The 12,920-nt window shown below is 36.3% G+C and overlaps 1 protein-coding gene and 1 pseudogene across 4 annotated transcripts in view; one reads left to right on the top strand and one right to left on the bottom strand.

Annotated features, from left to right (window-relative positions):
• Positions 1 to 6,415: 6,415 nt before the first annotated feature.
• Positions 6,416 to 12,920, bottom strand: part of LOC131954050 (uncharacterized) — a 31,499-nt gene continuing 24,994 nt past the window's right edge. For 3 of the 4 annotated variants that reach the window (XM_059317537.1, XM_059317538.1, XM_059317535.1), the window contains 9 exons: positions 10,989 to 11,193; positions 10,567 to 10,736; positions 10,112 to 10,325; positions 9,839 to 9,987; positions 9,522 to 9,732; positions 9,148 to 9,287; positions 8,759 to 8,966; positions 8,012 to 8,161; positions 6,416 to 6,709 (listed from right to left, as the gene is read on the bottom strand). In XM_059317537.1, coding sequence (XP_059173520.1) covers positions 8,026 to 8,161; positions 8,759 to 8,966; positions 9,148 to 9,287; positions 9,522 to 9,732; positions 9,839 to 9,987; positions 10,112 to 10,325; positions 10,567 to 10,736; positions 10,989 to 11,193 — 1,433 coding nt within the window. In that variant the 3' untranslated portion in view covers positions 6,416 to 6,709; positions 8,012 to 8,025. Of the gene's footprint in view, positions 6,710 to 8,003; positions 8,162 to 8,758; positions 8,967 to 9,147; positions 9,288 to 9,521; positions 9,733 to 9,838; positions 9,988 to 10,111; positions 10,326 to 10,566; positions 10,737 to 10,988; positions 11,194 to 12,920 lie in introns of all 4 variants that reach the window. The other variant, XM_059317536.1, reaches the window with a different exon arrangement.
• LOC131954079 (uncharacterized) lies at positions 6,919 to 7,037 on the top strand (annotated as a pseudogene).

The following is a 12,920-nucleotide window of genomic DNA, read 5'->3' on the forward strand; positions in this document are numbered from 1 at the left end:
CCCTGGGTCAGATAAAAATAGATTTTTTTCTCCGACTTTCTTGAAAGTAAAATCTATACAAACAAAGCCAGCGTCTCATCGATCTTGTCACTTGTGACGTGTTTCACTCCTGCAAGACGTCATCACGTGACGATACATGGGGAGGGGGGATCTACTTCATAGTACATGGGGAGGGGGGATCTACTTCATAGTACATGGGGAGGGGGGATCTACTTCATAGTACATGGGGAGGGGGGATCTACTTCATAGTACATGGGGAGGGGGGATCTACTTCATAGTACATGGGGAGGGGGGATCTACTTCATAGTACATGGGGAGGGGGGATCTACTTCATAGTACATGTTCACAAAACTAAACAATGTGCTAACAGGTTAGAGGAAGACAACTCAAGTGACTACCGAAAGATGCTTATTAATTCTTGAGGAAATTTGTGTTTTGATGTTTCTTTTAGGATAGGTGCAGTGGGGTGCATAGGGTAATGTCTTTTTTACTCGACTAAATACACCAAGAACCGACTTTGAGACATCCAGTATAGCACATTGAGCTCTTGCGCTCGGCCACACCACCACCCCCACAAAACAATGAACAATCAGCTTGGATACCGTGCTATGCACAGGAGTGCATATAAACCAAACCTTACATACAATCCAAAAAAGACTGAATACAAACCGGATGTGCTTACAAACAAATGCAAATGGTCACATACAAATTAAATAAGCCTCCACAATTACCAACCAAACAAGTCTGCGCATCACCCAAACAAGTCTACACAAACACCAAACAAGTCTACACAAACACCAAACAAGTCTATACAAACACCAAACAAGTCTCGACAAACACCAAACAAGCCTCAACAAACACCAAACAAGCCTCAACAAACACCAAACAAGTCTACACAAACACCAAACAAGTCTACACAAACACCAAACAAGTCTATACAAACACCAAACTAGTCTCGACAAACACCAAACAAGCCTCAACAAACACCAAACAAGTCTACACAAACATCGAACAAGTCTGCACAAACACGACATTTGAGAAATCCCATTGAAACATGTCCTGAATTGAACGAGCTCTCCAAAAACTAAGCCAAAAAAAATCGACTTTTACTTTTACCAATGTCAAAGGGAGAGAAGAGGAAATGACGCAATACTGTTGGTAAACCATGCTGCAGCAGATCAAGTTTGTTGATGGAAGAGCCATGAGTTATTTCCCCTCCGCAGAGTTGTGCTCTCCTGGTGCCAATTGAAAAAGATTAACCACTGGTTACAATAAGCCGGCACTCACTTAACCGATTTTCACTGTTCCTCGCAGACTTGACCTTTAGAGCCCGGCTAACTAAGACTGTGGCATGATTTCACGAACCAGCTGTTCTGACGGCCTTGACCCCTGTTACAGACTTGACCTTTAGAGCCCGGCTAACTAAGACTGTGGCATGATTTCACGAACCAGCTGTTCTGACGGCCTTGACCCCTGTTACAGACTTGACCTTTTAATGCCGGCTAAACAAGATACTGCGTGATTCCCGAACTTAATTTCTCAAAAATAAAAATAAAATTGTGTTGTTGTGCTCATTGTGTCTTGGTTGGTTTGTGTGTGTGTGGGGGGGGGGGGGGGGGGCTTGAAATCTGAGGGGTTGTGGTGTACTAAAATGTTATACATCGTTAGGTGTTGAAGGAGTGGTGGGGAAGTAAGCGTCGGGTTGCTAACTCCAAGAGTCTCGAGTTCGTACCCTGGGCAGATGAGGGACAAAATCTCATCTAGGGAGACACTTTAAAGAAGATTGTTCTTAGAAGCAATACCAGAGAGAAAAGCATGCTGAAGTCGGCGTCAAAACGGCCCATATGGTGACTATCATGGAGAAAATGTAATAATTTTAGTGTCGGGGGAAATCCCGTCCACCATTACAATTAAAAACGAAGAAGAAAGAAGACGGTATGTGTTAGTGTGTCAAAGGGTCCTACTCTCGTGTTATAGAATATGTGTCTAACCCATATTAGCAATTAGTTGACACGATGCTAAATGGCTGACAAGACTACTCATAATAAGACAGACTTCATTAACTTTTAATTTGGGAAAAATACTTCCATTCACACAGCGTATAAAAAGTCACCTAATTTCAACACTTTCCGGACTATTTTCTACTTGCTAAACGAGGCTAGTTATAAAAGGTGTCGCTGGATCAATAATCCAGGCGAAAGATGCGTGGCCAGATTTTCGTGCGACCAAATGTCTCTGTACGTAGGTTTCTCGGCCCAGTTTTCTTGTGAAATGGGTTGCTTTTGGCGTAACTAAGCGGGTACGGTAGCCCCGGGTGGCGCCAAAAAGTTGGCTCTAAAAGGGTTGGATAAAATGGTTATACTGAATCATACACACTGGAAGTTGTTTTTTTAAGATGAATGGCCTTTATGGCTTTACTGATTTGTTTACGTAATTTCTACATCGATTGTTTAACAGCACAGTTAATGGCCACTGACCGACAAACAGCGTTATCCTCAATTTTCCAAACTTAGCGAAGGCTGGGGGTGGGTTTTTTTTCGCAAACATAAAATCATTTCAGCTGGATCAGTGTGGTTCGAGAAATTATATGACAAGGTAGCAGTCCCTAAACACGTGTTTACATTTCTCTCTCGTTTTACACAGGAAAGGTCAGCCATTTGTATTGGATTGTCTGAGATATTATCGGCATCCATTATATAACAGCAAACTAAATACCCAAGCTAACTCTTCTGTCCACTGAACCAAAACGGGCGAGGGAGGCTATTTCATCGGAATTTTATGAATTTTTAAAATTAAAAAAAAAAAAATGAGTAACTTGTGCCAAATTGGGAAGCAAAATTCTTGAGTGACATCATCAGTTTAAATAAACCGCTTTCATCACAGCAGCTGACTCGTGATCGGCATCAAACACTGAGGGCACAGTCAAGCAGCGTAAAAAAATAGGACGGACATTTGATTGCTTTTTTTCCTCCTCGCCCTTTCAAATACTGCAAACTTCGACAACAGACCTAGTTAGAGCCACTATCAAAAGTAAGTACAGCCTCTGTTCAAGTTACCACGACCACCGTGTGAACTGCTTGTGATACTGATCGTGCTACCGTACCCAACTATAATACTATTGTCGACGTTGCTTCTAATTTGCTCCCGGAACGAACCACCCTTTCAACTCAGATGAGGCAATATATTTTCTGACGTTCGCTAATGATTCAGTTAAAGATTTGTTGAAAGCTAACATAAGTATTAGGGGATAACATGACCTCAAGGATTTATTGTAGTAGGTAACACAAAGAAGATACTGTGCATGCTAGAACTCTGGTATCAGTCGGGTATATATATATATATATATATATATATATATATATATATATATATATATATATATATATATATATATATATATATATATATATATATATATATATATATATATATATATATATACATACATATATATATAGGGAGGCACAGTGCCAAAAAGTTTAGATACCGCCTGATGGTTTCTGTGAAGGAAGTATTTATATTGATTTATTGCTGCACTGAATGTTGTCACAAAAACGAGTTAGCAGTTAGTGACAGAGCAAGTTAACACTAACCCAGTCCTTATTGCAACTGTTTGGAATTAACATGCCTGATTAAATTATTTTAAGTAAAGTTACAGTGAGTCTATAGACCAACTTGCTAAATTGTTCAGACAACCTAAATCTCGCAAACACCTTGGGAAGACAATTTCTGGGAAACTACGCCTGTTTTTTTTAAAAAGACGTACAAGTATCTAACGCGAACGCTTGTGCATTGTATATTCCCGGTGAAGTGGTTGACACGTTTTCTGAGCACAATGTGGACACAAGACGCTATGAACCAAATGGGAAGCTACTCTAGAATCTTGTCACAATCTCTTGACGAGCTGACACTAAAAATCCCGGAAGGAAATGGAAAGACTAGCGTTAAAGCTAGAACTGTTTCTGTGTACCCGTTTTTTTTTTTAAGGCGGTGAAGTGTTGTAGACAAAAATGTAACAGATTTGTTTAAAAACCTTATGTACAAAGTACTGACATATGCCATTTGTGTGTGTGACACAGAGTTGTTATTTGTATGTGAGTCAGTCATTTGTGTGTGTGTGTGTGTGACACGGAGCTGTTATTTGTATGTGACTCAGTCATTTGTGTGTGTGTGTGTGACACGGAGCTGTTATTTGTATGTGACTCAGTCATTTGTGTGTGTGTGTGTGACACGGAGCTGTTATTTGTATGTGACTCAGTCATTTGTGTGTGTGTGTGTGTGTGTGACACAGTTGTCATTTGTGTGTGTGACACAGTTATTTGTGTGTGTGTGTGTGTGTCTCACATAGTTGTTATTTAACATGCCTCAGCAAACGACCTTGACACCCATTTAAAAGTATAGCGCCGACAGTATCAATATCTTGGTGCTATTTCGTAATTTCAAGCAGGCTACAGATATCTCCGTTAGGTGGGTCAACATTTAAAAGCCAACCCTCGACGTTAGGTGGGTCAACATTTAAAAGCCAACCCTCGACGTTAGGTGGGTCAACATTTAAAAGCCAACCCTCGACGTTAGGTGGGTCAACATTTAAAAGCCAACCCTCGACGTTAGGTGGGTCAACATTTAAAAGCCAACCCTCGACGTTAGGTGGGTCAACATTTAAAAGCCAACCCTCGACGTTAGGTTGGTCAACATTTAAAAGCCAACCCTCGACGTTAGGTGGGTCAACATTTAAAAGCCAACCCTCGACGTTAGGTGGGTCAACATTTAAAAGCCAACCCTCGACGTTAGGTGGGTCAACATTTAAAAGCCAACCCTCGACGTTAGGTGGGTCAACATTTAAAAGCCAACCCTCGACGTTAGGTTGGTCAACATTTAAAAGCCAACCCTCGACGTTAGGTGGGTCAATCTATCTTTTAAAAAAATTTATTTTGGTAAATTTAAAAAAAACAATTTAAAACGAAATTAAAATTAAGTGAAAGAACTTATGTCAGTGTTATAAAAACGAAAGTATCTCACCGTGATCCACCATATGAAATCGATTATCCAGTTGGTACCTCTACATTGGTATTGATGAAGAAGAATATGAATATCCACAACACTGAGGCTATGAATGCTGGTGCGTACAGAATTGAGACCGACCCCAGAGAGAGACGGTGGCTTTATCCTGACCCGCCGAGTCCCGATCAGGCAGGGAGACGCCTGATCCAGACAGTCTGCGGACAGTCAGGCGCTCCCAACTTAGCCGGAATGTCGCCGCGGCAAGTCAGACAAGCACGTGCTTCTGGACCGCTCACCTTCTACAGCTGTAGGCCTGCACTGCGTTACGTTACACTACTCTATATAGGTGAATAGTTACACTACTCTATGTAGGTGAATAGTTACACTACACTATATAGGTAAATAGTTACACTATTGTATATAAGTGAATAGTTACACTGCACTATATAAGTGAATAGTTGCACTACTCTATATATTATAGGCTTAGGTGAATAGTTACACAACACTATATATAGGTGAATAGCTACACTATTGTATATAAGTGAATAGTTGCACTACTCTATATAGGTGAATAGTTACATTATTCTATATAGGTGAATAGTTACACTACTCTACATTATATAGGTGAACAGTTGCACTACTCTACACTATATAGGTGAATATTTACACTTCTCTATATAAGTGAATAGTTACACTACTCTATATAGGTGAATAGTTACACTACTCTAAATAGGTGAATAGTTACTACTACTTTACACTATATAGGTGAATACTTACACTACTCTATATGATATGGGTGAATAGTTACACTACTCTATATAAGTGAATAGTTACACTACTCTATATAGGTGAATAGTTACACTACTCTATATAGGATAAATAGTTACACTACACATTATTATTTCAAAAGAAACACATTGACATTTATCCATTTAATTTAATGAAGGAGATAACAAAAGAGAAAGAATTTTGTGACATATTAAAGGCTTTAGAATCATGAATTGTGGTAAGATGTGGAGTTGTACTTTTTTAAAAAACACAACAGCGTTGCTGTGCTTAGTTTGATGGAGCAATCACAGCATGCTATCAAACATAGTCTACATGTCTGCTACCTTTTAACATTTTTTTTTGTTACTAAAGCCAATAAAGGTAACAGGTTACAGCTGAGATTTACCAATACAATTTATTTTTAAAAACTCCAAAAACACGTAGCCTAGATCAGTGGCATCACTATGTGGGTTAACAAAATGTCTGAATAACATATTGGCCTTTGTCATCTAGCTCATATCAGAAAAAAAAGCTAATTGGAATTATTTCAATTCAAAATGGAAGCAAATATCTAAAATTAACTTGTACTTTAATATCACAGTTTAAAAAAATGAAACAAATATGTTGATCATTTAAACAAAAAAAATTTATTTTATTAGAATAATTTCCAGTAAGATATACATAAAATATCATGAATACAGAGACCTTGTATGTTGGTCTTGGTATAAAACTGTCAGTCAACCATAAGAAACACACCAACATTCATACACAAACCAATGGACACACACCTTATACAAGCAGACCTTTCACAGACAAGCTAATTGTGGTAGGCATTCAAATGATAACAGTGCTTGATCATACTGCAGTCAACTACTTCCACATTTTTCTCTAGGACAGCCCTGACTTGGGACAGCTCAAATTGATACTGTTAGACAGCTACCTGGACAAAGAAATAGTTTAGTATATAGATAATGAAATATTTTGTGTCACTGTATTAATTAAAATTATCCTTTTTTTATCTTCTTGTTTACAGAGTAAAGAGGATGTATAGTATTGTAATTAAAATGAAATGCAATTTTGACAGTTTTGCTTCTGTACATCTGTGTGTGTGTGTCTATTACACAAAAACTTGAGTACAATTTCATTTATGTTGATGGCCATACAACGTTGAAGATACCGGTTCTCACCCGATCACCGAAGTCAAGCAACGTCTGGTGTGGTTAGTACTTAGATGGATGACCGCTTGGGAACACCTTGTGCTGTAAATTGAATTGGACGGACGGAGTGGTCTAGCGGTAGAGAGCTGGACTGCTAACCCGTTAGTCTCGAGTTCGAATCCGGATTCAAGTCAGTAGACCGTCTCTGAGTCCACCTAACTCTGATGGGTACCTAAAAGTAAAGGCGGCTGGGCATAGTGCTGACCACATTATCTCTTCGTATGCTGAGGTAACAGAAACAAGTGAACTCTACTTCACTTGCTCCATAGACTGTCAGGTTTGAAAGGGAAACTGACAAAATTTCATGAAGTATTATATCAAATTTGTAGTTTCCTATCAACGTTTGAATGATTTCCAGTAACCGGAAATGGTCCGTTGCTTTTTTTCTGTGGGAACAAGATTACTTCAGTACTCTTTCAGTTAAGAAAACAAAATTTCATCTAATACTTGCATCACTACATTTTTGAGAGACATCCGACCCCCGGAAGTGGTAATTTGCTGTATTTCTGGCTTCTAATAAACCAATAAGTTAACTACTGTTTCAGTTAGCTGGACGAAATTTCATACGTAGGCATATTATCTAATCACTGGTTACTATTAAATTTTGAGTAATTTTCAGTGATTAGAAGTAGTATTTTAATGCTATTTCTTATTTTTCAAAAAAAAAGGTATTTAATGTTTCCTTTATAAAGTATCAATTTTACATTATAGTATACACACACTGTTTGCATTCATTAGGTGTGTAACACATTTTCTATGCAATTCTATTCTAACTTAAATATATCAGTATTAAAAAAAAATTAATAAAATAATTTCTGTTATCCCATAGCACAGGAAGTTCCATAAATAAGACTTTTGGAGAAAGGTTAGGGGAGATCATTCCCAATTTATTTAGCTTCATGGTGTTGAGGTAGTGACAACCTAATAATTAGACAAATATTTCTACCTCAACTGTTTATACTCATGGCTTCATCCAGTTATTTATTATATCTAGTTTAATGTGTATCCAACTAAAACCTACTTGCCTTAGCTCCATCCCTTAAGCTTGTCTCCTATCTGAAGACTCTAAGATAGGTTCCCCTTGTTCACCAGAGGGTGGCATCACAAACCTAGCTGTCACATACTCTATAAGTCTACCCCGGGCATCCAAAGCTTCCAACTTTACTATGTAGGGACTGAAAAAAGAAAACAAAGTCAGATGTTATAACAACTGGTTATGTGAACCAAAAATTTAAAAACCAATTCAGATGTTATCTGGTTAAATGAACTAACAATTTTTAAAAAAAGTCAATGTTATAACAATTGGTTACATGAACTAACAATTTAAAAACAGAGTAGGCCTATGTGTGGCTACTTAAGGGCCAACAAGACTAGAATAGTTGAATGTTCCATTATTCAACAACTGACAGTGTCAGTATGTTTATACTTATGTTTGTTCTAGGAGAATAACAGTTGGGTAAAAAAATTTACAATCTTATGAGATGAGTGGTGTAGGGGAGGCAATAATCTTTTTAAAATTGTTCAACTGACAGAACAAAAGTTTGGAAGTCTGACTAGTCCAATTAGTATTGTGAGTGGGACCATGATGACAGTGAGTGACATAAGAATTAACTGTTATGGCTGAGACCTTGATAAGTGTGACTACAGCACTTACATATTATAGTTGAGACCTTGATAAGTGTGACTACAGCACTTACATATTTATCCTTGATACCATGATAAAAGTGACTTAAGTGCTTAAGTAAAGACCTTAGATTGACTCAAGCTCTTACTAGTTATGGTTGAGACCAGTTGTTTGGTAACTGAACTGGTTGCCATCTAGAGTGGATGATTCCAATGTTGTTTTACTAGCATCATCATGGGTGATGGTTACTTTATATTTATCAACTGGTCTTAATGTGTTGTTTTCAATACCCCAGTTGATATCTACTTCGCTCGAGGCTCCCGGGGTAACTCTTAGTTCCAGTACTGGTTTCTCATCTGAGAAAGTTTGGCATATTTTACATCAGAAATCTTTAGACATAACATTTGTAATCAAAATGAAAAAATTCCTTCCAATAAACTACAATAATTGAATAAGGAAATATCTTTCAATCGACTACAATAATTGAAATAGCTTATTGCTTTCCAGTGGACAACTTTAATTTAATACTGTAAATACCTCCTAATTTCAATCTGTTTGCAGAATTTTCAACAACAGTGGTCCCCTCTTGTCCTTTTTGTGGTACCACAAACTTAGCATTCACATATTCAATCAATTCTTCTTTGTCATCAAAAGCTTTTAATGTGGCCAGGTAACGCCTAAAAGAAAAAAAAAATTTGCTAATTGTCCCTAAGTTGACTTTGATGCTTGCCCTTCAAGAAGCAGAAAGACTGAAAATGTATGGTCATAAAATACATTTAAAAAATTGCCAAGCTGAAATTTGTTTGATGTTAGCCAGATTTAAATCTTATAAGAAAAAGAAGCCTACTCTGGTGGTTGATAAACTAATCCTACAGGTAAAAATCTTAAGGGTATGTTCACCTGATACTTACATGTTCTCATGCAGTCCTTTCACTTTAAAGCTGGACAACATTTTAGAAGCAGAGTTGGCATAAAACAATGTTTGACCTGGGTCAGCATGTGTTATAGTTAAATTATATCTGTGAACAGGCCTCTTGATGCTATTCTGTAGAGTCCAATCTAACGCCATTGAACCATTTTTTCCTGGAGCTAATACAATTTCCATTTCTGCATCCTCATCCACTGAAAGTAATTTTTAGTTTTCTTTAGGTAAAGTCTAAGGCATATTTAAGCTAGTTTTCCAATAATTAAAAAACAACTAAAGATAAAGCAAAGATTGTGTACTTACAGTTGTCTATTGTAGACCCTTGTCTGTAATCAGAAGAATCAATGACAGGTTCTGCTTCTTCATCAAATGGTGGGGTGAAAACTCTAGCAGTGACAAACTGAAGGACTTCATCATTCTCATCCAGGGCTTTCACTGTTACAACATACTCTCTAGAGGGGGAGGTGAAACAGATAGAATAGTAGCTCTATACATTAGATAAGATGGTAGAATGATTGTTACATCAGATAAGTTGCTCTAAACATTAGATAAGATGGTACAACGATTGTCACTTACTTGTTTTCCTGAAATCCAGTTAATTGTGTGTTTGACGATTCTCTCATTTGAACATTTGAAAGAACTAAACTTTGTTTTGAGTCATCACTTGCTATTGTCAAATTATATTTGTTTACAGCAATGTTGGTATTCTTTGGCTTAAACTCCCATGTAATATCAACATTGTCAGCTTGCTCAGGTTTGATTGTCAGTTCCAATTCTGCTTTCTCTTCAACTAAAAATTAAAGTCATCCACTGAATTAGTTTTACAGCAAAGTAGCAAGTCATCAATTGAATTAGTTTTACACTAAAGTAGCAAGTCATCAACTGAATTAGTTTTACACTAAAGTAGCAAGTCATCCACTGAATTAGTTTTACATCAAAGTAGCAAGTTATCAATAAATGTTATAGCAGTTTTAAATAAATTAATCAGTTGTACATGTATCTCTGTATTCTAAAATTGACCATCCATTCACCTGTGGGTGCCATAGTTGTGATCATGTCTTCAGTAGAAGCTACTCTATAGTCTGAAGATTCTATGACAGGTTCCCCCTCTTCACCACTTGGTGGCATCACAAATCTAGCTGTCACATACTCAATAAGACCATCATTCTCATCTAATGCTTCAAGTCTCACCTGGTATTGTCTGTTACAAGGAAAATAAAAATAGATAGTTTAATTATGAGCAACACCAAATATAAAGAAGTAGAGCAAAAAAGTTTTATGCAAAGAATAAGTAGCAGTAATGTTAATTGATGTTTTTTTAATGTTAGATTATTTTATCTAAAGACAGTGGCAATAAACAAACCAAGTATTATTATATAATAAAAACTAAAGATAAAAATGTGGCTAAAAAGTGTCAACTGTATTATTGATTGCCGACTAGTGAATTTCTTACTTGTTATTTATCAATCCGGTTATCTTTTCTTCTGATATTTTTCCATTTAGAGTTTTGGAAAACTGGTGCTCTTTACTAGCATCTTCAAATTTTATAAAATATTTTTGGACAGGTCTGTTATTGCTGTTTTCTAGCGTCCATTTCAGATCTGCATTACCAATGGACCCTGGGGTTACTGTTAGTTCAAGCACTGGTTTCTCATTCACTGAAACATTTTTAACATCAGGTATAAAATGTTTTGGTTGTCATGCTTTTGTATAAATCCAGGGATCATGATATCTTGTTCCAATGAAACAAATTTCATGAGAATGTTTATACAAAAAAAAAGTATGCACTAAAAAGAAACTTTTTCTTAACTATAAAAATACCTCACTTTTGAAAACCTAACAAACTTACTTATGACATTAAACAACACCAAAAGTTAGAATAAAGTTATAGAGTGAGTAGTCAAGACACCTCCATATCAGTGGTAGACTATGACATAACATTAAAGAGGATAATTGGAAACATAAACACTAAAGGAACAGTAGCAAGATAATTCTGTGAGAAACTGAGTGACAAAAACTATTGAGCACTATTTGCAACCAACCAGATCAGTATCTTGGATATGCAATCCTTTAGAAAAAAAAAAGATGAAGACATAAAAGGTTTATTGAATTACTAGATGCACCTCTACATGCAGGACTAGAAGTGATTAGCAAAAATAAAAAACTTAAATTAGAAATCCCTATTTGAAAAGAGTGAACCTATTTGAATATTTGGGAATCTGGACAGTGTAAAACCTATTAGAATTTTTTTTTTTTAAATTATTTCTTCTGGCTGGCCACATGTAATACCATTGGAAGCACAACATACTGAATAGCAAGAGCATCAGTGTGAGCACAAAGAAAACAATAATATAACAATAATTGTAGAGAGAGTGTATGCCAGTAAAACCTGGACCTAGTACAAACCACAAAAATCATACAGATTACAGAAGAGAGAAAAATCCTCAAAAATATCTAAAACAATAAACTATGAAAATGATTGCAAAATATAAACCAACCTAGAGCTCTATGAGATACACTAACTTTACAATAGTGGCGGGAATATGATAGAAAACTGCGATGGTTGGGTCGTATTAAAAGAATGTCAACCCAGAGCGGAGTAAGTGTAGACCCATAACTCCAAAAGAAAATTACTTTAAAAGGCAGAACAAAGCTTAGAGCAATAATCAATGATGCAGACTTGGAAAAAGAAAACAATGAGTAGCCTGAATGGATTAGGTTAGGAAAGCAGGTCATAACACCATCTATGAGATGGATAATGGTACACCATGATTTTTATAGGTATTACTAAATGTTTTGGAACTTACACATCACTTTCTAACCCAAGAGAATTTTTTTACATGAACAAAACCACCGTATTCTAATGCATTTTTTTCTGTATGTTACTTTATAAACAAAAAATAAATCTTTTTACACATATTTTGAAGTTTGCAAGTTAACATCTAGACAAAAATTAGCACACAATGTATTGACATAATAGGCTATATCACAAAAGAAATATATGAAACTAAAAAATGTTTGATTACATTAGATGTTATTTTAAAACAATTTTTCCCCTAGAGATAATCCTTTAAATAATCATGTTCGCTTGGCTATATTTTTATACTAAAAACAAATTACTTTGGCAAATTGTTATTGCAACCTTCAACTATAATCTGTAAAAAGAGTAGGTATACTTAAATCAACAGGAAAACTGTATTCATGCAAAGTTAATGAATGTTTCACTTCATATCCATCTTCACTAGCCGCAGGGTCACAATCTGTTTACACACCATGGACCTTAATCTTGTAACTAACACTACCCTCCCCACCCTTGTAGCAACTTAGTAAGGTGAGTTCAGGTGTGTTATAAAATAATAAATGTAAGCCAAACATTTAAATAGCT

The sequence above is a fragment of the Physella acuta genome, unplaced genomic scaffold (genome assembly GCF_028476545.2).
Source record: "Physella acuta isolate Inbredline_101_S28 unplaced genomic scaffold, ASM2847654v3 ptg000970l, whole genome shotgun sequence".
NCBI lineage: Eukaryota > Metazoa > Mollusca > Gastropoda > Physidae > Physella > Physella acuta.